The sequence below is a fragment of the Pongo abelii genome, chromosome 2, assembly GCF_028885655.2.
Source record: "Pongo abelii isolate AG06213 chromosome 2, NHGRI_mPonAbe1-v2.0_pri, whole genome shotgun sequence".
NCBI classification, from domain to species: domain Eukaryota; kingdom Metazoa; phylum Chordata; class Mammalia; order Primates; family Hominidae; genus Pongo; species Pongo abelii.
The window spans coordinates 6120143-6146339 of NC_085928.1; the positions used below are offsets into that span (position 1 = coordinate 6120143).

The following is a 26197-nucleotide window of genomic DNA, read 5'->3' on the forward strand; positions in this document are numbered from 1 at the left end:
TGGGCGTTGGGGGTGGCCTTCCTGCGGGCAGGCCCTCTGTGACGCAACACTGGTGGGGCGGGCCAAGTCGGCCAGAGCTCCGCCCCCAGAGGACGCGGCTAAGCCCGGGGGCGTGTCCTGGGCTGGCCCCACCCACGCCCCGCCCCGCCCCGCCCGGTCGCGGAGCTGCGGCCAGCGTTGGGAGGGCCGGCCCCGGGATGTGAGTGCCGAGGGACGAGGGCGGGGATGGGCTCCCAGGGGTCCCGGTGGGCGGGCGCGCTAGGGCGAGGGCGGGGACGGCCGGGCGGGCGCGCCAGGTAAGGGCCCAGGTTTGCGGGTGAGGGGTGAGGGACGCTTGGGACGGGTGTTTCCAGGCCCTCCCGGCGCGCCAGGCCAGCTCGGTGGCCCGAGGGACGCGCACCGGCCGCGGGCCCGGGCCCGGGCCTGGACCCGGAGCGGTCGGGCGATGTGCGCGGGTCTGACGTCTGCGCTGCCCAGCCTCCTGGCTGCGCGGACGCCCCCACGGAGGCAGCCACTGGGGCGGATTTCTGTCTCTGGGTGACGACTGCCAGGGTGTGATGGGAAGGGTTAGCCGCGCAGCGGGGCCAGAGGATCCCCGCCCCCCGCCCTGGCTCCGGTTGGGTCCCGACTTGCGTTTCTGAGTGCTTGCTGTGCTCAGCTCCTCAGTTGCATTCTCTGAGTCCTCACAACAGCCACACATTTTGCAGCCGAAGCCTTGTGCCACACAGCTGTGGGGGCATTTATTACAGTGCAGAGGTGATGCGCGGAGGCCTTGCAGCCAGACACTCCTGAGTGCACGCCTGCTTCTCCACAGACCTGCACTGTGACCTTGGGCACACCTGGTCTGCTCTCTGAGCCTCTGGTGCGATTGTGGTGCCTACCCCCAGAGCTGCTGTGAGGACCGGATTGGAATTGGGTTCGGGGAAAGACAGCCAGTGTAAGCAGCTGTTGTTGAGAGGCTCTTGTCTGTGGCTGAGGGGCTAGTGGTGCTGGGCAATGGCTGGTGGGTCAGTCCAGGCGGGCTCGGGAGGGAGCTGCTTTCTGCCGAGGCTGCCCCAGCTGTGCGTCTGTCCTTTTCCACACGGTAGGCTACACACAACCCAGCTGTACCAGCATGTGCCAGAGACACGCTGGCCAATCGTGTACTCGCCGCGCTACAACATCACCTTCATGGGCCTGGAGAAGCTGCATCCCTTTGATGCCGGAAAATGGGGCAAAGTGATCAATTTCCTAAAAGGTATGGAAGGCCCCCCTTGGACTCTCATCTGCTTCCTCCAACCCACCTGTCCTCTCCGTCCTCATCCCCAACATAAGCCTCAGGCTCTCTCCCATCTTCAGTTTCAGCCCTCCGACGGCCTTCTACCCAGGCTTCCGCCCAAAATGATTTTTCCAACACAGACTCCTAAGCACGATATGATGTCCCTGACTCAGACTCTCCCTGGCTCCCCATCCTGTGGACCTAAGTCCTGCCTCTGCCCAAGAGGCCTAGTGGAAAGATAGCTGATTACTAATGGGCACAGGGAAGGTGAAGCTTGGAGGAGTCCATTCCCTAAGGTTCAGAGAGTCAGGAGGTAGAGCACCTCCACCGCACCTCCTTTGATTACAGATGGGGGAAATCGTGTCCTAGAAAGATTAGGAAACATGCGCACCCAATTCCAATCCAGTCCTCACAGCAGCCCTGGGGGTAGGCACCACAATCGCACCAGAGGCTCAGGAGCTCACTGAAACCTCTGCCTCCCAGGTTCAAACAATTTTTCTGCCTCAGCCTCCCAAGTAGCTGGAATTACAGGCGTGAGTCACCACACCCGGCCCTGATTTCTTAATGTGGCACTCATTATAAGATTGTAAAAGCCCACCTGTAGACCGAACTGGGCACACTGGCTGCCTGCTTGTGACCTCTTCCCAGGGAAAGACACAGCTCCCGTTAGTGGCTGAAGTAACACAGTTACACAGTTACTAAGAGGCGGAGTTGGGTTTGGAACTCAGAGCTCCAGGTGCCCTACCTTTAGGGCTCATCCCCCTGAGCAAAATGATGCTTCGAAGAGCACATCGTTTTAACTGTGGTTTGTAATCAAGGGGCCTGATTTAGGTGGGAAATTCACTTAAACTTGTTTTAAAAGGAAGCATTATGTCATCAAAATGGGAAAGGGCAGTTTCACTTGCCATAAATAGGTCATGGTAAAAAAAAAAAAATGCAATGAAAACAACAGTATAATTCAATCCAGGCTGGTTACTATTGCCTGCAGGCTGTGAGACTGACTGGTGGTTTGAACGGAAGATGAGCAAAACACAGGCAGGTGTTGCGAGGCCATGCCACACTGAGCCTCCTGTGATATCATCAGAAGGTGGAGGGAGGCTGGGCGCAATGGCTCATGCCTGTAATCCCAGCACTCTGGGAGGCCAAGGCTAGGGGATCACTTGAGGCCAGGAGTTTGAGACCAGCTTGGGCAACATAGCAAGACCCTGTCTCTACAAAATAAAAATAAAAAACTTAGCTGGGGGTGGTGGTATGCACCTATAGTCCTAGCTACTTGAAATGCTGAGGCAGGAGGATCACTTGAGCCCAGAAGTTCGAGGGTGCAGTGAGCTATGGTTGTGCCACTGCACTCCAGCCTGGGCTACAGAGCAAGACCTTGTCTTACATTTATTTATTTGTTTATTTATTTATTGAGACAGGGTCTCACTCCCATCACCCAGGCTAGAGTGCAGTGGTGGAATCAAGGCTTATTGCCGCCTCAACCTCGCTGGCTTAAGTGATCCTCCCACCTCATTTTTTTGATATTCTGTAGAGATGCGGTCTCACTATATTGTCTAGGCTGGTCTTGAACTCCTGGGCTCAAGCAATCTACCTGCCTCAACCTCCCAAAGTGCTGGGATTACAGGCATGAGCCACCACACCTAGCCAAGACCCTGTCTCTTTAAAGGAATTTAAAAAAAGGGAAAAAAGGTGGAGGGAGAATTCCTAAGAAGAGTTTTTCTCACTCTGAGGGTCAACATCCCTGACCCTTGTGCCACCTGCTCCTGAAGGTTGTCTGGCACACCTGAGCTCTCCTTGTGACTATCAGTGGCTTGGGAAACATGGGGATCGCTGTGTGTACAATGTTCAGTGCTCCCTGGCCAGAGGGACTGGCCACTGTCCACAATGGCTGGGGAGGCTGCCCCTTCTCAGAAGGCCCACAGGCCAGCAGTGCCTACCTACCCCTGGGGCAGGGGCTGCCACAGGCCAAGTCTGCAGCCTGTGGGAGGGTCTGGGGCTGGCCCTGGCCTTGAGGTCAGTGGGGAAGCAGGGTACTCCCTCTGTGGTTTCAGAAGAGAAGCTTCTGTCTGACAGCATGCTGGTGGAGGCGCGGGAGGCCTCGGAGGAGGACCTGCTGGTGGTGCACACGAGGCGCTATCTTAATGAGCTCAAGGTACAGGATGTCGGGCCTGGGGGGCTGCGGGCCTGGGGCAGGTGGCTGCTGGCCAGGAGTGGCCAGAGGCAGGAGGTGGCTCAGCCTGGGGAAGCACAGTCTCACAGGGCACCCATTCATGTCCCTAGTGTTGGAGGAACATGGGAGTCTGTGGTCCCCAAGAGAAGGAAAGAGGTCATAAAAAGGCAGACCTCAGTTTGGGCCAGGCGACTCTGAGGGTGGTGTCTTCCCCTTCTCCAGGGCGTATGAAAGCCTTCATAGAATTTTAGGCTTCTACATTATGACTTTCAAGCTGTGCTCTTTCGACAGGCCTCAGAGACCCCAGCCCCTGTCCTCCTCCAACCATACATAGCTCTTCCACTTTGGTCTATTTTGTTTGTTTGTTTGTTTGTTTTTGTTTTTGAAATGGAGTCTCACTCTGTCGCCCAGGCTGGAGTGCAGTGATGTGATCTCGGCTCATTGCAACCTCTGCCTTCCGGGTTCAAGCAGTTATCCTGCCTCACCCTACTGAGTGAGTAGCCGGGTTTACAGGCGCGTGCCACCATGCCTGGCTAATTTTTTTTGTATTTTAGTAGAGACGTGGTTTCGCCGTGTTGGCCAAGCTGGTCTCGAACTCCTGACCTCAGGTGATCTGCCCACCTCGGCCTCCCAAAATGCTGGGATTACAGGTGTGAGCCACCACGCCTACCCTATTTTTTATATTGGGCTGAAGTTTAAGACTCTGGTCTAAGTATTTCTGCTGAAGTTTTGTTGAAAATTGTTGGTCTAAAAACTAATTTGAAACCCTCAGGGCTCAGCAGAGAAGAGAAACAAGTTGGAGGGCCGGTGGTAGGGTCTGGGGTGAACTCCTGCCCTTTCCCAAGGGGTTGCTACTCAGCTCCACTGTGGGCCCGGCATGGCCAGAGCACCTGGTCTTCAAAGAGAAGCCAGGAATCCAGATTATTAAGTGACATTTCCTGATTTTTTTTTTGAGACTGAGTCTCGCTCTTGCTGAGCAGGCTGGAGTGCAGTGGCACGATCTCAGCTCACTGTAACCTCTGCCTCCCGGGTTCAAACAATTTTTCTGCTTCAGCCTCCCAAGTAGCTGGAATTACAGGTGTGAGCCACCACACCCGGCCCTGATTTCTTAATGTGGCACTCGTTATAAGATTGTAAAAGCCCACCTGTAGGCTGAACTGGGCACACTGGCTGCCTGCTTGTGACCTCTTTCCAGGGAAGGACACAGCTCCTATTAGTGGCTGAAGTTCTGAGGGCTGAGGCATTCAGTTCAGTGCTCTTTGTGGGAACAGAGGGGAGGTTGGGGCAGGGGCTTGCATTGGAATCTGGTACTGCCAGCCTGCCTTGGTGGGGGTGGGGTCAGGGATGCCTCAGGTTATCTGCCCCAAGAGTGTGGGAGCCCCGACCCCCAGGCTTCTTGGCTGAGCTCACCTTAGACTCAGAGCCACAGTGGATGCCTGAGGTCAGCAGGCCCCTCTGCTCCACAGGTGGAAAAGCCTAGGTCCAGAAAGAGGCTGTGCTCAAGGTCACCTGGGAAGTTGGCCGGGCCTTGGGGAGACCCCTGGCAGGTCATCCAGTCCAGTCTTCTAGGTTCCCAGTCAGGACTGCTGCCTCCCTGCTCCCCAACCCCAGCCTGAGGTGTGAGAATTCTAGATAGGGCCAGGACAGTGTGAGCACATGAAAGATTACCAGGAAGAGGTTGAAACCTGGCTCCTGGGAGAGAGAGGGGTGTGAGGCCTTGGCAGGAAGCCCAGTGCTTGGCTGCCCTGGTTTCCTGGGGACCAGGCATGCGTGGTCACAGTCCACAGCCTAGGGCTGGGCCAGGAGGACATGCCTGCCAGACTCCTGAGGGTGAGGGGAAGGAAGGGACAGGAGGCGCTCAGCTGGGGCAGGGAGAAAGCAAAACAGAATGGTGTGAGTGAACCAGGCTGGGGGTGGGGGGCCTAGGTTCCAGGGCCCCACCCATTTGAGGGGCCTTCAGGGGAACTGTGTTGGGCAGGCTGCATGCCTGGCCTTGGTTCCCCAAAAGCCTGAAAGCAGCTTACTATGTGATACATAATAATACAAAATAGCTGGGTGTAGTGGCATGCACTTGTAGTCCTAGCTACTTGGGAGCCTGAGGCAGGAGACCTTGAGCCCAGGAGTTTGAAGCTGTAGTGAGCTATGATTGCACCACTGCACTCCAGCTGGTATGACAGAGTGAGACTGTCTCTTAAAAAAAAAATAATAAAAGTATTAACAGGTAGAGTCCCAAGTAGAAAACTGAGGTCGAGGGTAGGAGGAGAATTCAGATATGTCCACTGAAAAAGTTAACCAAGATGGTGATCCAGCTGCATATTTGACTTGGAGCTCCCTGGCAGTCAGAGCAAAAGGAGAAACATGATGGTTTCTACAGCACCTATTAAGATGAAGAAGTAGGCCCGGTGCGGTGACTCACGCCTGTAATCCCAGCACTTTGGGAGAACGAGGCGGGCGGATCACTTGAGGTTGGGAGTTTGAGATCAGCCTGGCCAACATGGAGAAACCTTGTCTCTACTAAAAATACAAAATTAGCCAGGCATGGTAGTGCATGCCTGTAATCCCAGCTACCCGGGAGGCTGAGGCAGGAAAATCACTTGAACCTGGGAGGTAGAGGTTGCAGTGAGCCGAGATTGCACCATTGCACTCCAGCTTGGGCAACAAGAGCGAAACTCCATCTCAAAAAAAAAAAAAAAAAAAAAAGATGAAGAAGTAGTCAGTCATTCAACACATCTGTATTGAATACCAACTATGTGCCGAGTACAGAGAGAATAAGACAGCAGGGCTCTCTGCCACCATGGATTTGCATTTGAGTTGTGGCAGATTAAAATTAAGGAAGCAACCACCCAAGAGCATTTTAGAGAGCACCAAGGGCTATGAAGAAAGTGAAAAATAGAGGGTAATTGGATGGTCAGGGAGGGCCTCACAGAGGAGGTGCTGTTTGAGCTGAGACTAAACAAAGGAGCAGGTGATACTCATGTAGAGTTTTTTTTTTTTTTTTTTTTTTTTTGAGAAGGAATCTTGCTTTGTTGCCCAGGCTCAAGTACAGTGGTGCAATCTCAGCTCACAGCAACCTCTGCCTCTTGGTTCAAGCGATTCTCCTGCCTCAGCCTCCCAAGTAGCTAGGATTACAGGCACCCACCACCACACCCGGCTAATTTTTGTATTTTTAGTAGAGACGGAGTTTTCACCATGTTGGCCAGGCTGGTCTTGAACTCCTGACCTCAAGCAATCCATCTGCCTCGGCCTCCCAAAGTGCTGGGATTACAGGCGTGAGCCACTGCTCCTGGCCCTCATGTATAGCTTTGAAGGAAGAATGTTTCAGAATCCCAGGCCTGGAGGGTGGAGGGGACTTGATCTTCCAAAGGGGAGAAGAATGCTTGGGAGGCCGGATGGAAGGGAATGAAACATTGTGGCTCGTACATGGTGCAGTCTGGGAGGCCAGAGCCCCAGGCCACACCAGGTCTTGCAGGCCGTGGGAGGAGTGTATATTTTGTTCCAGGGACCTTGGACAGTCACGAGAGGGTTTTCAGCAGGAGGGTGATATGGTGTGACATGCCCTTGCTGCTCAGGTGGGACCCAAGCCCGTTTCAAACATCATCTAGCACCTAGGGCTGCAGCTCAGGAACGTCTCCCACCTCCTTGCAGATGTCTGCAATGTTTCTTTTCTCCTTCCTCTGCTATGGGCACCCAGAGAGTGTCCTAGAGAGTCCTTCAGGTTTCTCAGGCTGCTTTTCCCTGGTCATTCTGTGTGTGCTGTGTAACATCCACCGTCTCCCCTGCCTCATCCCATTCTACCCGCAACCCCTGCCTGGGGCTCATGCCTGACTCTGCACTGGTGTGGCCTTTGATACTTAATAAACAGGGCACTGAAGGAGAAGCAGGAGCTTGACGTTTGCAAGATGTCAATTCAGGGAAACCCATGTTTATCAAGCTCCTGCTGTGTGCAAGGTCCAGGGTTGGCCCCTCTGAGGGTAGCTGTTGAGCTCCCCACCGCCCCAGCACTGGGCTCTTGCCTTTGGTTGATTCTCGGGTGCCATGGAGTGTGGGTTAGTCCTGGGCAGCATCTGACATCCTGCCCCTGTGCACTCTGCACTGGACAGTGCTCAGGACACGTGGATCCAGCAAGTGCTCAGAGGGCACCACTCTGTGATCTAGGTGCTGCGGGGATGGGATGGAGCAAGAGACCACATCCCTTTCCTGCTGGAGCTGGCATTTAGGTGGGAGAGTCAGACAATAAACGTAATAATTAAGTAATGAGATAATATGTTAGATGGTGCTGAGTGTCGTGAAGAAAGGAAGGGACAGCAGGAAAGGGGGTGGGGAGAGCTGGTGAGAGGACGGCAGTTTTAAATCAGGAGTCAGGAAAGGGCTTACTACCTGTGATCACAGGTGACATGTGGGAAGGGAGTGAGGGAGTGGGTGATGTGGTCATCTGGGGAAGGGCATTCCAAGCAGAAGAAACAGCAAGTGCAAAGATCCCAGGGCAGAACTATCTCTCTTGAGTTCCAGTACAGTGTGGAGAGAAGGAGACACAGACCATAGCTCCATGGAGCACCTGGAGGGACCCTGGAGGGTCTCTAGGGGAATGAGCTCCTCTTGGTCTCCAACTCTCTCTTCTCTTCCCTGAGGGGCTCCTCTCTCCTTTAAAAATATGTTTTTTTTTTAATTGTGGTAAAATTTACATAACAAAATTAGCCATTAACCACTTTAAACTGTACAGTTCAGTGGTCTTTAGTCCATTCACAAAGTGGGGCAACCATCATCTCTAGTTCCAAACATTTTCATCACTCCAAAAGGAAACCCCGTGTCTTTTAAACACTTGCTCCCCATTTATCCCCCCAAGTCCCCTTGGTAATCACTCACCTGCATTCTGTCTATGGATTTACCTATCCTGGATATTTCATATAAATGGAATCATACAATATGTGACCTTTTGTGTCTGGCTTATCTCACTAAGCACAGCTTAGTTCATCTGTGTTGTGTTGTAGCATGTATCAGTACTTCATTCCTTTTCACAGCAGAATGATATTCCATTGTAAAACACTACATTTTTTTAATCCATTCATTAGTTTATAGGCCTTTTGGCTATTGTGGGTAGTGTTGCTGTGGACATGTGCATACAAGTATTTATTAGAATACCTGTTTTCAGTTATTTGGGGTATACACCTAGGAGTAGAATTACTGGGTCACATGGTAATTCTGTTTAATTTTCTGAAGAACCATCAAGGTGATCTCCACAGGGGCTGCACCATTTCCACCAGTAATCTACCAGGGTCCCAATTTCTCTACATCCTTTTCAATGCTTGTTATTTTTTGGTGGGTTTTTTTTTCCCCCCAGTGTGGCCATCTTACTGGATGTGAAGTGGTATCTCATGGTTTTAATTTGCATTTCCCTAATGGCTAATTAACACTGAGGATCTTTTCATGTGCTGGTTGGCTATTTGTATATCTCATTTGGAGAAATGTTTATTCAAGTCCTCTGCCCATTTTTAAAATTGGCTTGTCTTTTTGTTGAGTTGTAGGGTTCTTTATATATTCTGGATATTATATAATTTGTAAATAACTCCTCCCATTTTGTGGGTTGTCTTTTTTTTTGATAGTGTCCTTTGATGCACAGAAATTTTAGTTTTGCTGAAGTCCAATTTATCTTTTTTTCATTTTCTTTAGGTGTCATATCTAAGAATCCATTGCCAAACCCAAGGTCATGAAGGTTTACTGCATGTGTTTTCTTCTAAGAGTTTTATAGTTTTCACTTATATTTAGGCCTTGACAAATTTTGAGTTAATTTTTGTATATGTGTGAGGCAAGTCCAACTTCATTGTTTTGTACTCAGATATCCAGTTCTCCCAGCACCATTTGTTAGGCTGTTTTTCCCCTGTTGAATGGTCTTGGTACCTTTGTAGAAAATCAACTGGCCATAGATGTGTGGATTTATTTCTAGACTCTCAATTCTATTCATTTTTTTGGTTTGTTTGTTTAAGAAAGGGTTGCATTCTTTCGACAGCCCAGGCTGGAGTACAGTGGCTCCATCTTGGCTCACTGCAACCTCCGCCTCCTGGGTTCAAGTGATTCTCCCATCTCAGCCTCCCGGGTAGCTGGGACTACAGGTGTGTACCACCATGCCTGGCTAATTTTTATGTTTCTTGGTAGAGATGGGGTTTCACCGTGTTGGCTAGGCTAGTCCCGAATTTGTGACCTCAAGTGATTTGCTCACCTCAGCCTCTCAAAGTACTGGGATTACAGGCATGTGTGAGCCACTGCGCCCAGCCAATTCTATTCATTTGATCTGTATGTCTGTTCTTATGTCAATACCACACTATTTTGGTATTGTTACTGTGGCTTACTGTGGTTATTGTGGCTTTGGAGCAAATTTTGAAATTCCGAATTGTGAGGCCTCCAACTTTGTTCTTTTTTTTTTTTGAGACACAGTCTCGCTTTGTTGCCTATGCTGGAGTGCAGTGGCGCAATCTCGGCTCACTGCAACCTCCACCTTCTGGTTTCAAGTGATTCTCCTGCCTCAGCCTCTCGAGTAGCTGGGATTACAGGTGCCCGGCACCATGCCCAGCTAATTTTTCTATTTTTAGTAGAGATGAGGTCTCACCATGTTGGTCAGGTTGGTCTCAAACTCCTGACCTCGTGATCTGCCCACCTCTGCCTCCCAAAGTGCTGGGATTACAGGTGTGAGCCACCATGCCCAGACAACTTTGTTCTTTTTCAAGATCGTTTTGGCTGTTTGAGGTCCCTTGAGATTCCATGTGAATTATAGCATCAACTTCCATTTTTTGCAAAAAAGGCCATTGGGATTTTGACAGGAATTGCATTGAGTAAATTGCTTTGAGGAGTTTTGCCATCTTAACAATATTCGGTCTTTCAATCCATGAACATGGGATGTCTTTCCATTTATTTATGTCTTTAATTTCTTTCAGCAATGTTTTGTAGCTTTCAATGGACAAATCTTGTACCTCTTGGTTAAATCTATTCCCATGCATTTTATTCTTTTTGATGTTATTATAAACGAAATTGTTTGAATTTCCTTTTAAGATTGTTCATTGCTGGTATATACAATAATCAGTTGTATAGAAATACAACTGATTTTTTTGTGTTGATCTTGTATCCTACAACTTTGCTGAATTTGTTTCTTAGCATTTTTTTTTTTTTTTTTAGACGGAGTCTCTCTCTGTCACCAGGCTGGAGTGCAGTGGCATGATCTTGGCTCACTGCAACCTCCACCTCCCCGGTTCAAGTGATTCTTCTGCCTCAGCCTCCCAAGTAGCTGGGACTGCAGGTGCATGCCACCATGCCCAGCAATTTTTGTATTTTTAGTAGAGATGGGGTTTCGCCATGTTGGCCAGGGTGGTCTCAATCTCTTGACCTCATGATCCGCCCACCTTGGCCTCCCAAAGTGCTGGTATTACAGGCATGAGACACTGCGCCTGGCCTGTTTCTTAGCTTTAATAGTTCTGTGTGTGTGTGTGTGTGTGTGTGTGTATTCTTTAGGATCCTCTATGTATAACATCATACCATCTGTGAAGAGAGGTAGCTTCCTTTCCAGTTTGGATGGCTTTTATTTATTTTTCTTGCCTAATTCCTCTGATTGGAACTTCCAGTACTATGTTAAATAGCAGTAGTGGAGCAGGCATCTTTGTCTTGTTCCTGATCTTAGACAGAGGGTTTTCAATCTTTTACGGTTGAGTATAATGTCAGCTTTGGGGTTAAATTTTTTAACGCCTTTTATCATGTTGAGGGAGTTCCCTTCTGTTCCTAGTTTGTTGAGTGATTTTATCACAAAAGGCTATTGAATTTTGTCAAAGGCTTTTTGTGCATCAACTGAGAGATCGTGTTTTCCCCTTCTCTGCTTTTGCTCCCCTTCTACTGGTAGAAAGGACCCACCTAAAGCAAGCAGTGGGGGCCCTAGAGGGGTTACAGCCTAGCTCTTCCCTGAGAGCAGTTCTTGGTTTGAACCTGAGGGCAGCGGGTCCACCTGAGGAAACCAGGTGTCTGGAAGGTGAAGGCTTGTGGAGCTGAGTGGATGGCGCAGTAGGTCCCAGAGATATGGCTAGCCCCAGTCATGTCCTGCTCTCTGTGGAGTCCCACAGAGGCTGACGAGGTATGGGGGCCCTGATAACTGGCTACATGCAGGCTATGCCCTTTGGCGGGTGGTGGCGTCAGTCTGGGGCAGACCTCCCATGCTCACATAGTGTGCTCATTCACCCAGCACTGCCTTAGGTTGGGTTCCCTAGAATGGTGGCTCTCAAACCTGAGCAAGTATCTGAAACACCTGGAGGGCTTGTTCCAGCAGATGGCTGGGCCCCTCCCAGAGTTTCTGATCCATGTTGTCTTGGGTAGAGACTGGGAATCTGCATTTCTAATACATTCTCAAGTGCTGTGGGTGCTGCTGGTCTGAGAACCACATCCCTAGAAGCAGAGTCTGAGATGGTGCAGGCGATTTCAGATGAAACCTGCAAGAGGCACAGGCAGTGGGGAGCGGGCAGTGAGCAGCTGGGCACAGATGTGGGTTTGGAAGTGTGGCCTCAGCCTGATTCCATGGAGATCTCTGGGGCGTGAATGTCACCACAGGGTTGCCCTGCCCAGAAGCATGTGGCCTGGCTGTTACAGGCCCTTGTCAGTCATGGCTTTCCCGGGATGGTGCAGGTGAAGTGGCTTCCGTCAGGAGAAGGGCTCTGGTGCACCAGCCAGAAAAGGGGATCAACGGCATGCATGGCCAGCACCTACTGGGTGCCAGGCATGGCCTCAGCACTGTCTGCACAGCAGTGAGCAGAAGCGTGCTGTCCTGGAGCTGGCATCCTTTTGAGGGAGATAGATGCTAATCGGGACAGTCTGTAGCCTCAGGGAGAGAAGTGCTATCTGGGAAGATGAAGCCAAGGTGTGGGCTCCAGGGGGCCCCTGGTGGGAGTATTTTATTTTATTTTTTTGAGACAGAGTTTCACGCTGTCACCCAGGCTAGAGTGCAGTGGTGCGATCTTGGCTCACTGCAACCTCCGCCCCTTGGGTTCAAGAGATTCTCCTGCCTTGCCTCCTGAGTAGCTGGGATTACAGGCACCTGCCACCATGCCCGGCTAATTTTTGTGTTTTTAATGGACACCAGATTTCACCCTGTTGGCCAGGCCGGTCGCAAACTCTGGACCTCAAGTAATCTGCCCACCTCAGCCTCCCAAACTTCTGGGATTACAGGCGTAAGCCACCAAGCCTGGCCGGGTGGGAGGATTTTAGATTAGATGGCGAGGACAAGCCTCTCTGACTGGTTTCCACCTCTAAGTCCTCATCCAAAGTCTTGTTTTATAGATGAGACAGAGGCACAGAGAAGTGAATTCTAAATTCACATAGCCAGTGGCAGAACTCAGACTTGGACCAGTTTGACTCTGGGGAACTTCTGAGCCTGTCCACCCCAGTCCTAGCCTCGCCCACAGTGCCCTTGCCCAGGGCGAGACTATCAGGGAGCCTGACCTGCTGGCAGATCTGGGCAGTCCCACCACGGCGTGCTGCGTGTCCCAGATAAGATATCTGTCAGCAGTGCAGCACCCCCCACCTGCCCCACCCACAGCTCCCTCGGGGGCTACCCCTGGAAGTGTTGGTCAGAAAGTGAATCTCCAGATGTCACCTGGTGGTGCCCTGAGCTCCTCCTACCTGCCACCTCCTCTGACCACATAGAGCCTGCTCTAGCCCAGGCCCTCTTCCCTCTCCTCCCCTCACCCAGGGCCCCGCCACTAGTCCGCCCCACCCGCTCTGTTTATTTCTCACCTTGGCCACTGATGGGTGGTTTTTCCTAGAGCGGTGCTGCCCTGTGGAACCTTCTGCAATGATGGAAATGCTCAGACCTGCTCCGTGCAGTCCAGTCGCCACTGGCCGCACATAGCTCTTGAAATATGGAGAGTGTAACTGAGGAACCAAACTTGAATTTTTAAGATTTTGATGAATTTACAATCATATGTAAGTAGCCACCTGTGGCTGGCAGCCACTGGATTGGATGGTGCTGGTCTAGGGTGTTGGCAACCGCGTCACTGCCTTGTGCAGAAACCACTGCTGCACCAGGAGAAGGCCCAAGTGCCAGCCTCCTCTTCACTGCCCGAAGCCTGCTGCTCCGCTGAGGGGCTCGTCTCGCCAACGTTGGCACAGCAAACACACATACTTTCTCCTATGGGGGCTGGTCCTGCTGGCCAAGTCCCGTGCATGCTCCTGGGTGGCCGCATCTGGCCCCTGGACCAGGTCAGGCCCAATCTGTGGAGGATACCAAGGAACCTCTTTGAGGTTCCCAAGTGTGTCCCATGCCACTGCAGTTTTGCAGGTTAGTGTGTGTGACTTAAAAAGCAAAGAGGGCAGGCAGATCTTCTGACATCTTGGGGGAGAAAAGTTAGAATGGATTATTTGCTGCAGAACTTCTCAGAGCCTTTAGCATGCTAGGGTGTGCTGCGAATCTCCAGGAGGCAGGGGGCATAAGCCGTGCTTCCCAAATGACTTGCCGGTGGAAGCCTCCTCGAGGAGCGCTGTGCGAGACCCGTACCTGTGGAGCACATGAGAGAATGCCTTTCTCGTGGTTTGTGTCCATGCTGGGCTCTCGGCTGCATTGTCTTCCAGTCTGTGTCCCCTGCTGGCTTCCCAGGGAGGGAGGGAGGCTGTGACTCCATGTGCTCCTTCAGCGGCTCATTTGTTTGCTCATTCGTTCATGGAAAACCATGGTTCCATTCCGGCCACACGCGGGGCCTGTGCTGGGCAGTGGGATGAGTGTGGTGAACAAGAGGAGCTGATGACCTCAGGCAGGGACCTTCCTTTCTCTGGGTCTGTCCTGCAACATACACACATGCACACACACACACACGGACATACCTGTGCACACATGTATACACAACACACATGCACACACATACAGTCATGGGTGTGTCCTGCAGCCGTCTGGCTGTGCCGGTCCCAGCTCTTACACTCCCACCCCTTCCCAGGCCCTGTGATGCCTTCATGTTACCACCAGAGGGCCTGGGCTCGTGGAAGTGGTGCCCCATGGGCACCTCTCCTTCCCAACCACGAGTGGGACCCTGCTCACTGGCTTCTCTACCAGAGTGAGGGAGTGACGCCAGCTTCCCCCGCCTTCAGCCGCCCTTGCTGGCCTGGGCCGGTGGCCACGGGCATTCCCCAGCAGTGTGGGCAGGCTGGGTGCCTGGCACCCCCAGGACTATGACAGAAGCCTCCCCTGGTGGCCAGGGCCTAAGCCATGAGGCCCCTCCTGGGGCCTGACTTAGGGTGTGTCCTGCCTTTTGTCCGGCCCCGAGTGGCCTGGCTACAGCACCTCCTGGCCCTCTGAGGTTCATCCCCCCTCTGCCATCACACCCATCCCTGGCCACCCTCTCCCTGCCTGCTGCCTGCTGTCTGTCATTGAACATGCTCATGTTTCTCCCATCCTAAAACTCCTCTTCCTGGTTGGTGAATGCAATGGCCACACTTCCCACTTTCCTCTCATGGAATGTCTCTGCAGCTTGGTGCCTCCCTCCACCTGCTCCTTCCAGCCAACCTCTCTCCACCTGGCCTCCTGAGCACTGCACCTTAGGTCTTTCCACACCTCACCGTGTCCCAGGGAAGCCCTTGATTGTCCCCAGGGGTTCTCTGTCTGGGCCTTGCCCTTCAGCATGGGAAGCCTGCAGTCCCAACCCAGCCCTTCACCTCCCACTCTCCCACCCCTGTTCTGAGCTCCAGCCTCACTTAAACCTCAGCTGTCTCACCTGGCTGCCCCAGGGGCTGACTTGGCCCATGGAGAGCAGAACCTAGTGCCGCCTCTGTACCCTGCTTCAGGTTCACCTCCAAGTGCCATTACCCTCACAGGCCTCAGACCTGACACCTGGGCCCTCTACCCCTTGTCCCTGCATGCTGCCTGCTAATACCTGCTCCTCTTACCACCCCAGACCCTTCTTAGCTCACGCTTCCTCCCTAGGGCTGCTGCTTCTCTATTCTTGTTCCCCTAATTGGTTCTCCTTGCTGCAGCTAGAGCAGCTTGGGACAGCACCATCTATGGCTCCCTACTGCTCTGACGACAATGTGTGAGCCTGTGCTAGCAGACCAGGCCCTGTGTGATGAGCTCAGCCTGCCCTGTTCCAGCTGCACCCACCTTCTGTGGATCATGGACTCACTTCTCTGCCCACAGATACCTTTTTCCCTTGACCTCTGCATCTGGATAACTCCTATTCACTCTTCACCTCCCGCAAATGCCACCACCTCCAGAAAGCCTCTCTAATAACCCCCACCCAGTTCTCCTCTTCATCACCACTCATCACACTGCAAATAAGTGTCTGCAAGTGTCCTGGCATGAGAATGGGCCCTCCAGTGCCCACCTGGGGCACCTAGCAGGCACTTAGTAAATATTTACAAAGTGAGTGGCTCTGCCTCACGTGGGTGGGGAGCAGGGATGCGTTTTCAGCCAGGAGATGGGTTGGGGTTTGGGTGCAGCTGGGCAGCCAGTGCCATGGATGTTTACCTGGTGGACTTGGAGGTCACAGGGCACACTCTGTCCTGATCTTAGTGCAGATACCTTTCAGGTACCCTAGACCCCCCAGCCTCAGCAGCTGGAGATGAGGGCAGTGCATCCCTTTTGCCAGGAAGGTCCGATTCCCAATGGACGAAGAGGCAGTGCAGTTCGAGGGAGCAAGAGGCCAGGGCTCCCGTCCCAGCTCTGTCAGTGACTCATTGTGTGGCCTTGGGAAGATCCTCACTGCCTAGGCCTCAGTGTCCCCTTCTATACAGTGGGTGGTCTAGACCAATTTGTTATCGCAAAGCAGTCCTAGACCTGCACTGCTGACTTGGAGCCCTCTGCACCTCCTGTTCTGGGCACAAGAGGGCAGCCAAGGGCCTCAGAATGCTGAGGAACCCTGGCCAACTAGCTTTAAGAAATGCATTGTGTAAACTGCTCTTTACTGAGCCCAGAGCTTGTCAGGAGCCTGGTAGGGTTGTGGCTCTGGCTGTCATTTCTACCAAAGGAAGTGTGCTTGACCAGGGAGTTCATCCAAGGGCACCTGGAAACTGTCCTCAAGGCATTTCCCGGGGAACCGATTTCTCACGGGTTGCCTCGGGGTAGGGCAGCGGAGGCCAACAGCCCGTGTCTTTTTCCGCAGTGGTCCTTTGCTGTTGCTACCATCACAGAAATCCCCCCCGTTATCTTCCTCCCCAACTTCCTTGTGCAGAGGAAGGTGCTGAGGCCCCTTCGGACCCAGACAGGAGGAACCATAATGGTAGGTGGGGTAGGGGGGCATGGCTGGGCTGGGGGCCCCCACACCCCAGGGTCCTTCTCACCTCCTTTGCCCTGGAATGCCCTCCTCCCACTTAGTAGTTGAACAGAATCCTAAATATTCCTCAAGGCTCAGCAACAATGACCCTTTCTCCAAAAGCCTTTTTTCCCCATCTTGGGACATTAGAATTCTCATTGTTCCTTCTCCTATGACCTCCTATTTGTTACCGTAATTGCTAGTATATAATATATCTCTCCACCCACCAAAGCGGATATCCTAGCACTATGGCTCTAATGCATACCCACTCACCAGTTTTTTTTTTTTTTGTTTTTGTTTTTTGAGTAGAGTCTCGCTCTGTCGCCCAGGCTGGAGTGCAGTGGTGTGATCTTGGCTCACTGCAACCTCTGCCTCCTAGGTTCAAGCGATTCTCTTGCCTCAGGCTCTTGAGTAGCTGGGACTACAGGTGTTCGCCACCATGCCTGGCTAATTTTTGTATTTTTAGTAGAGACGGGGTTTCACCATGTTGGCCAGGCTGGTCTCGAACTCCTGACCTCAAATGATCCACTCGCCTTGGCCTCCCAAAGTACTGGGATTACAGGCTTTGAGCCACCACGCCCAGCCCTAATGTACCCAAAATTAAGATGGAGAACTGATCCTCCGTGACTTCAGTGATGAATAAGCCTCCACCTCTCCCCCACTGTGGGTGTGGCAACAAAGAATCCCCACAGCAAAATTAGGTTTCACATTGTGTGTGTGGTTTTTTAAAAAAAATGTGCCACAGACTGCCTAGTTATTTGGAGATAGAGGAATGTTTCACATTCAAATGTGTGAGGATCTAACCCAGCCCTGGATCACTACCTACTGATCCCCTACAGTTCTGTTATGTTTGTAAATTTGTACTTTTTTTTTTTAGCTTAGTAGAATATTACTGCCCATCCCCAAAACTATGATTTCCTGGAAGATTTCAGTATTTAGTCTACTATATTTCTTTTTTTGCTTGTTTGTTTTTTTCGAGACAGAGTCTCGTTCTGTCCTCCAGGCTAGAGTGCAGTGGTGTGACCTTGGCTCACTGCAACCTTTGCCTCCTAGGTTCAAGTGATTCTCCTGCCTCAGCCTCCGGAGTAGCTGGGATTACAGGCACACGCCACCCTGCCTGGCTAATTTTTGTATTTTTAGTAGAGACGGGGTTTCACCATGTTGGCCAGGCTGGTCTTGAACTCCTGACCTCAAGTGATCTGCCTGCCTCAGCCTCCCAAAGTGCTGGGATTACAGGCATGAGCCACTGCGCCAGGCCCAGTCTACTGTATTTCTATGAGCAAAACTTTGCCTATTTTCCTTTGAAAGCCATATCAAAATTATTGTCAGCTCATATGTGATGGATGATAAGTACTTTTATTTTTTCCAATTTCCTTGCACAATTACAAAGGTGCTTATGCACTGTACATCTTATATGCCAGCCAAGCTGACACTTACTTCCTGGACTGTTGCTTGGAGTAGGGACCCCTACCTTGTAGCTCAGCTCATCCTTCCCCCAGAGCTGGCTAGAAGCAGTGTTTATGGAATGAGTGCATGAATCAGTGAATGAATGACTGGTGGATCGGCTGCCTGCGCCCCTCACCCTCTGCTTGTCTCCAAAGGCGGGGAAGCTGGCCGTGGAGCGAGGCTGGGCCATCAACGTGGGTGAGTGCTGAGAATGTCCTCGGGAATGTCCAGCCTGGCTTGGTGGAACTGTCCTGAAAGGGGGCTGGGGGAGGGCGGGAGGATCCTGGAGGTGGCAGCTGTGAATTCAGAAGCTCTGGTTTTCTCAAGTCACCCTAGCCTCCTTGTGGAGTGGCCTGGAGGTTGATGTGTAGCCTCCTAGTACCTGGGAGAGACTGACCAGTGCCTCCATCTAACGTGAGATCCTTGTCTAAGGAGGTCCCCGGGTGGTTCCCCAGCCCCTCCTTTGCACACTTCCAGTGGCAGGGAGCTTCCTCCCTTCCAGAGAGCCTGTGCCATCCCTGGGCAGCTCAGCATGGTCTGAAGCCTGCCTTGTGTCTTCCCTGAAGGACTCCCCTGTGTCCTGGGGCCCAGGACAGCCCACAGAGGCTTGGTCACATTGGGTTGGGTGGGGACATCCAAGGTCAATACCACCACCTTATCAAGGGTCCAGAGAGCCTGTGCTCCCCAGCCCCCTTGAATCTCCCTCAAGATTGGCTCATGGGAGGGCTGCACGCGAGTCTCCCTTGTCCCTCTCATTGTCCCTCCTGGAGGCACAGCACTTGACAGTTTACAAAGCTCTTTTTCACCAGGCTCTTTTTTTTTTTTTTTTTTGAGACGTAGTTTCCCTCTTGTTGCCCAGGCTGGAGGGCAATGGCGCGATCTCGGCTCACTGCAACCTCTGCCTCCGAGGTTCAAACAATTCTCCTGCCTCAGCCTCCTGAGTAGCTGAGATTACAGGCATGCACCACCATGCCTGGCTAATTTTGTATTTTTAGTAGAGACAGGGTTTCTCCATGTTGGTCAGGCTGGGTCTTGAACTCCCGACCTCAGGTGATACGCCCGCCTCGGCCTCCCAAAGTGCTAAGATTACAGGCATGAGCCACCATGCCCGGCCTTCACCCAGACTCTTATTTGAGCTGGGCATAATTGTCAGGCTTGTCTCACTGATGAGGAAATGGTCATGGAAAGATGCGTACTGGCTTGTGTAGAGCCCTAAAGCAGGGTCCCCCAGCCTTTGGCTCTGAACTCTGCAAGGGAGAGTCCACCTTGGGCCACTGCACAGTTGAGGGAAGCCCCACTCTGCAGGGGCTGGGTCTCTTCCATCTTGGTGTTACCAGGTGCCTAGCATTCGGTCTGGCATAGTAATGATGTTATGGTACTCTGCTGCACAAACCTGGGAGTGATCTGTGCCCTGCGTGTCTACAGCAGGGTTCCGAGGAGGGCCTGGATGGCCCTCCCCATGGCAGGTGTTACTGCCTGGTAGAGGTTAAGAGCCTGGATCCTGATCCACCCTGGGTTTGATCCTGGTTCTGCCATTACCTGGCTGTGTGACCCTGGGCCAGTTGCTGACCTCCTCTGTGGCTCGGTCTCCTCATCTGTAAAATGGGGATGGTGGTATTAATGCCCCTCCTTGGGCTGGAGGGGGTCTTCAGCAAGCTCAGTTGCTCAGTCAGGTGTTCACTGTGGCTGTCGTCTCATCGTTAGGAGCCAACAGCAGCCTCCTGGGGGGTGGGAGAGGCAAGTTCCTGGTATCCATGGGGCCAGCTGCACACTGTCTGACGGAGCAATTGTTGGGCTCAATTTCAGAGGGCCCCTGCAATTCAGGCCATCCCACGGGCTGCAGGGGAAGGGGTCTCTATGGGACCCAGGGCTCTGAGGCTGTGTCTCAGGGTTGAGGGGTGATGGATCCCAGGCTCTAGGGCCCTCCTCGTGGCTGTAGGCAGTCATGACCAGCAGAGGGTGCCATTCCTGACCAGCCCCTTTGGCCTCTGGCAGAATCCACGTGGCCGCCATACCACCACTTCTTCCTGGTGTGGGGAGCCACATGGAGGCAGGCCCAGCTTGGTGGGGGCAAGGAGCAGCTTTCTGCCTCTGGAATGATGAGCTCTCTGTTGCTTAGGGGTGTGAGTGGCACTGAGGACTTGCTGGGGACACCCTGAAGATGCGGCTGCCTTCTGGCCTGGGGATGGTGACATGCCCCAGCACTCAGCTTAGTTTGCCAACCCAGAGTCCGAGGCACAGGTCCCTGAGAGCTGAGCAGGGAGGATGCTGGGGGAGGTGAAGGGATGGAGTAGCTCCTGGACTGAGCCTGGGAGCCTGGCTCTGAGCAGCACCGCTCTCTGCCCTTCCGCAGGGGGTGGCTTCCACCACTGCTCCAGCGACCGTGGCGGGGGCTTCTGTGCCTATGCGGACATCACGCTCGCCATCCAGGTGTGTCTATGAGCAAGTGGGGTCTCCCCTCCAAGAGCCCTCCTGGAATCCTCCCCATAGCTCCAAATTAACTGTTCTCACCCTGAATTATAGACAAGGGGCCTATGCTGGAGCAGGGAGGGGGCTTGTCTGGGTTGCTCAGCCAGGCTGGAACTGAATCCAGATCTGACACTTGCTCCTCTTCCATGTTGCTTAGAAGGGTTGCCTGTGGTGGAAGGGAGTTATTCCAGCCTCCCACAGAGCCAGGGGACTAGAGAGGGTCAGGATCTGCTGTATAGCCACATATTAAGCTGTAGGAAGAAGGGCATGGCTGGCAAAGGGAGTAGGGAGTGGAAAGAATGATGGTGCTGATAGTACCTGGCACTTCTGCATGCTCCAACCCACGCTGTGCTCCAGGACTTACTCCCTGAATCCTCGCAGACAGACAGGGGCCCACAGAGGTGAGAGCATGCAAATAGCAGGGGCAGAATTGGTGCTGGCCTCTGGTCTGTGGGGCCCTGCAACTCCCCTGCCACTCTGTGCCTGGCCTCATGCTGGGCATCAGGAACAGACTGACGTGTTCCTATGTGTCCCTGCTCTCATGGGGCACATACACTGATGGGGGGAGGCAGGCCATTAGGAGAAGGGGGAAGCACAGGAGTCCTTCCTTGGGAGGAGGGAATGAAGGCTTCCTAGAAGAGGGGGCATTTAGGACTTGGCCTTGTAGGATGAGGCAGAGGTTGGGGACTGAAGTCCCAGGGCTGTGGGGATTCTCTCCTTAACCCCTACACATTTCCTAGGGAATCTGGGAAAATCCAGGGCCTGAGTGACCCACTTACCTCCTGACCTATGACCCTTCAGGGCACAGGACATGCCCCCTCCTCCAGGGAGCCTTCCCTGACCACCTCCTGCATGCACACGTGGAGCCCCACAGCTGGAGCTGCACAGCTCTCCCTGGCAAGTGACATCTTTGCTGGGTGGCCTGATTACCCACAAGCATTAGGCACCCCTCCCTGCCCCTCGCCAGCCAGCTGGGAGTTGCTGTAGGGCTGGGTCCTCTGGCCGCCCCAGGTCCTCATGTCTACCCTCTCCTCCCTGGCAGTTTCTGTTTGAGCGTGTGGAGGGCATCTCCAGGGCTACCATCATTGATCTTGATGCCCATCAGGTGAGTGCCCTGCAGGGGCTGAACTCTTGGGGGACCTGCCAACCCCAGTTCCAGAATCTCCCTGGGGCAGGAGAGTCTCCCTCCTCATGTCCCCACGGCTCTCACGGCTTCTGTCTTCTGTCTCTCGGGCTACAAATGCAGGGTCTGTCTTTGTCGCTCTGTCCAGGACAGCGGGTTGTCCTCATTGCTCCCGAGGGTCCTCCCTCCCTCCTCCTGACTGCCCCCACATGAGGCTCTTCCTGAAGCCCACTCTGATGGGACTGCTCTCGTGTGCAGAGCTCTGCTGTGGGCGCCATTGCTTACGAATAATTTGGGGCACTGCACCCTGCCCAGAGCTGCTGAGCACTGGCCACCTGCCTCTCAGGTGGATGCCCACACACATGGCTTGGCTCAGGCACCTGGGGTCACCATTTAAGAACTCGGCGCCTAGGGAGTAAAGTGTCAAAGCAGAGGGTTACCTCCTCCTCAAGACCCCTAATGAGGCCAGTGCCTCTGGTCAGACAGGGAGGGGACCCGGTGGGCTCCGGAAGGCACCCCCCACACCATTACTGCTGTGGCTTTGTGCTAGTTGGGGCCCTGCCTTGGGTTCTTGTGACCCCGAAATCCTGAGCCAGGTCACATGTGGACAGTCCTTTACAGTTTGCTTTTCACATCCCTGATCCCAACCAGTCCCACCACAGACTTGAGAGGGCGGCAGAGCGGGATTTTTTCCTCTGATAGGGAACCCAAGAGGGCTGGGCTTGCTCAAACCCATGCTAGAAGGTGCCGGGGCCTGGTTTTAAGGTTGAATCCCAGCTCTGCCCCTTAACAGCCATGAGACCTGCTGCCCCCGAGAGCAGGCCATGCTGCCCTGGCAAATGGGGAGTTTCCTGAGGCGGGGGTGGGTGGGTGGCGGAGCCCCAGCCTTGCCTAGGGCACCTACCCAAGAGCAGCTACTGTGACCTCCCCACAGGGCAATGGGCATGAGCGAGACTTCATGGACGACAAGCGTGTGTACATCATGGATGTCTACAACCGCCACATCTACCCCGGGGACCGCTTTGCCAAGCGTAAGCTGCTGCCCCTACCCTCGTCTTGGGTGTGTCCTTGTGGATGAGGCTCTCACCTGAGTGTCTCCTGCCTGCTAGGCCCTGCAGAAGCCACTGCAGTGGTTCATAGCATCCCTGCGAGGTGATCCTTCCCACTTTACAGATGAGGAAGCCGAGACCTGGAGAAGTCACTCGACCCACCCAAGATCACATAACCTTTCCAATAAACATGCATCTGTCTGGCAAAATACAGGAAAGGATGAAAGAAGAAAAAGAAAAACAGGATAAATTTGAAAATACGAAATAAGAAATAAATTCACGTAGGCTGGGCGTGGTGGCTCATGCCTGTAATCCCAGCACTTTGGGAGGCTGAAGTGGGCGGATCACCTGAGGTCAGGAGTTTGAGACCAGCCTGACCAACATGGAGAAACCCCATCTCTACTAAAAATACAAAATTAGCCGGGTGTGGTGGCGCATGCCTGTAATCCCAGCTACTCGGGAGGCTGAGACAGGAGAATTGCTTGAACCTGGGAGGCGGAGGTTGTGGTGAGCCAAGATCGCACCATTGCACTCCAGCCTGGGCAACAAGAGCGAAACTCCATCTCAAAAAAAAAAAAAAAAAAAAAAAAAGAAATTCATTTATAATTGTTAAAATGAAAATGCATTAAACTCATCAATCAAAAGGCAGAGACTCTCAGATGAGATTTAAAAACAGGGCTGCCACCTTTGCAGGTAGGGGACATTTTTGCACCAGTTGCGATGAGTCTGGTGTGGATAAGTCAGCAGCTAGTATGGCCCAAGGAACCAGTTTCTGAACAGAACCTCACATGTGCTGAGCCTGGGCTTAAGGGCAGGACAGGGTGTCCATGTGTGTAGGCAAGACCCGGAGGAGGCAGTGAAATCTGACATTGCCAACACAGATCTCCACACCCCCAGGGCAGTGTCTCAGCTTCAGTGCCACTTCTCTCCTTTGAGTCCCCCTTTTTGGAGCTCTTGGTGCTCTTTTCACCTTAGTTTTGGGTGGAATGAGGCCGAGCAGTGCTGAATCTGACAGACCAGTTTCCAGTCTTGCCTGGTGTCCACAGTCTTGTCCTGAGCCTCAGTTTCCCTTCTCTATAAATTGAGGCCATCCATGTCTCTCTCCCAGAGGCCATCAGGCGGAAGGTGGAGCTGGAGTGGGGCACAGAGGATGATGAGTACCTGGATAAAGTAGAGAGGAACATCAAGAAATCCCTCCAGGAGCACTTGCCCGACGTGGTGGTATACAATGCAGGCACCGACATCCTCGAGGGGGACCGCCTTGGGGGGCTGTCCATCAGCCCAGCGGTACGTCCTGACCCTTGGGGCCGCGGGAGGGTCTGCTCTATGGACCAGCAGGAAAGGTGGGCGGCCTCATGTCAGGGAGGAGATGGGCTGAAGCAACAGCAGTTTGGAGCAGGGCTAGCCCTGCAGCAGGACTTCCTGACACCATGGGGGTCTGGCCTGCCTGAGTCACCCTCCTCTTCCCCTAACAGGGCATCGTGAAGCGGGATGAGCTGGTGTTCCGGATGGTCCGTGGCCGCCGGGTGCCCATCCTTATGGTGACCTCAGGCGGGTACCAGAAGCGCACAGCCCGCATCATTGCTGACTCCATCCTTAATCTGTTTGGCCTGGGGCTCATTGGGCCTGAGTCACCCAGCGTCTCCGCACAGAACTCAGACACACCGCTGCTTCCCCCTGCAGTGCCCTGACCCTCGCTGCCCTGCCTGTCACTTGGCCCCGCCTATCCGCCCCTTAGTGCTTTTTGTTTTCTAACTCATGGGGTGGTGGAGGCAGCCTTCAGTGAGCATGGAGGGGCAGGGCCATCCCTGGCTGGGGCCTGGAGCTGGCCCTTCCTCTACTTTTCCCTGCTGGAAGCCAGAAGGGCTTGAGGCCTCTATGGGTGGGGGCAGAAGGCAGAGCCTGTGTCCCAGGGGGACCCACACGAAGTCACTGGCCCATGGGTCCAGGGAGGCAGGCAGTTAACTGAGAATCGGAGAGGACAGCCTAGGTCCCAGGCACAGCGAGGGCCCTGGGCTTGGGGTGTTCTGGTTTTGAGAACGTCAGACCCAGGTCAGAGTGAGGAAGCTTCCACCTCCATCCTGACTAGGCCTGCATCCTGACTGGGTCTCCCTCCCTCCCCTTGGTCATGGGATTTGCTGCCCTCTTTGCCCCAGAGCTGAAGAGCTATAGGCACTGGTGTGGATGGCCCGGGAGGTGCTGGAGCTAGGCCTCCAGGTGGGCCTGGTTCCCAGGCAGCAGGTGGGAACTCTGGACCCGGATGTGAGGGACGGTCAGGAAGGGGTACAGGTGGGTTCCCTCATCTGGAGTTCCCCCTCAATAAAGCAAGGTCTGGAGCTGCCTTCCCAGGCCCTTCTGTGGGGGTGAAGGTGGGGAAGGCCTGCGGCCCCCAGATCACTGCCTTAGCGGTAGTGTTGCCTGTTCAGTGCACTTGGGCAGGTTTTGGGGGAGGAATTCTTAGCTCAAGGACAGGCCTCAGCCCTGTGGCCTCCAGGGGACCGCTGACCCAGGCGGGGAGGGGACAGAAAAAGGGTGGGGGACATGGGCATGCCAGGCTCACCGGTGGAAATCAGGGATGCAGGGTGGTGCCCAAGCCAGGTCCTGCAGGAATCCAGGCTCAGGAAGGGACCCAGACACTGGTGAGGCGGGGCAGGGCTTCCTGGAGAGAGGGCAGCAAGGATCTCTATCTTGGCCTGGGGATTGTGAACATAGGTAGCCGGGGCAGGGCCCTGGGTGGGACTGTGGCCTCCACTGGCCTCACCAAAGTGCCTGGGCCCCAATCCTTCTCCGTGCCCAGGGACCCCAGGTGGGCCAGATCTCTGGCCTGTTCATCAGCCCTACTCATGGGGACATTCAGGGACCTCCAGGAAGTGGGCGGGGGACCATCCACCCCTGCTAGCCAGCAGCTGTGGCCCTGATCAAATCAGGGGCTGGGGAGGGAAAGTGGGTCCATTGAGGTGGCCCTGCTCCATCAGCCCCCTACGGGACTTGTGTTCATTACAGTGGGGGGGTGCTCCCACTGTCTCCCGGCCTCCCTCATGCTCCCTCTGCTGCAGGGAGAAGGGTTCCAAGATCACAAAATGTCAACAATGCTGGCCTCCTGGACCAGACCCCGAGGCTCTAACAATGCACTCTGAGATCCCTACCTTTGCCGTTGGTGTCTGTTGCTGACTCGAGGCACCTAACATCCGTTCACACCCAACACAGGCCAGCGACTTCTGGGGCTCAGCCACAGACACGGTTTGTCACTGTTGAGCTTCTGTTCCTGGAGAATCCTAGAGGCTTGATTGGCCCAGCCTGCTGTGTGTGCTGGAGGTGAAGAATCCCTACCTCTTAGGGGTGAAAGGAAATGAAAATGGAAAGTTCTTGTAGCGCAAGGCCTGACATGGGTAGCTGCTCAATAAATGCTAGTATGTTATTCCA

The 26197-nt window shown here is 53.6% G+C and overlaps 1 protein-coding gene across 5 annotated transcripts; it reads left to right on the forward strand.

Moving 5' to 3' along the window:
* Positions 1–65: 65 nt before the first annotated feature.
* Positions 66–26197, forward strand: HDAC11 (histone deacetylase 11). 5 transcript variants are annotated; one of them, XM_002813118.5, is made up of 10 exons: positions 66–199; positions 1089–1237; positions 3310–3410; positions 16538–16654; positions 18289–18331; positions 20487–20563; positions 21645–21707; positions 22660–22756; positions 23883–24061; positions 24250–26197. In XM_002813118.5, coding segments are annotated over exons 1-10 (1044 nt in total). In that variant the 5' UTR covers positions 66–197; the 3' UTR covers positions 24466–26197. The 5 variants fall into 5 exon arrangements, with proteins under 5 accessions (XP_002813164.1, XP_024100849.1, XP_009236662.1 ...); XM_009238387.4 differs by having other exon boundaries at positions 165–296; XM_009238388.4 differs by lacking the exon at positions 66–199 and adding an exon at positions 783–937.

What these genes read in the sequence shown, in the direction of transcription:
- HDAC11 (XM_009238387.4), top strand. Translation starts at nt 226, where the DNA reads ATGGGCTCCCAGGGGTCCCGGTGGGCGGGCGCGCTAGGGCGAGGGCGG. An exon ending in TTGATCTTGATGCCCATCAG is followed by an intron (nt 21,708 to 22,659) that starts GTGAGTGCCCTG and finishes ACCTCCCCACAG; the next exon opens with GGCAATGGGCATGAGCGAGA. An exon ending in CGGGGACCGCTTTGCCAAGC is followed by an intron (nt 22,757 to 23,882) that starts GTAAGCTGCTGC and finishes TCTCTCTCCCAG; the next exon opens with AGGCCATCAGGCGGAAGGTG.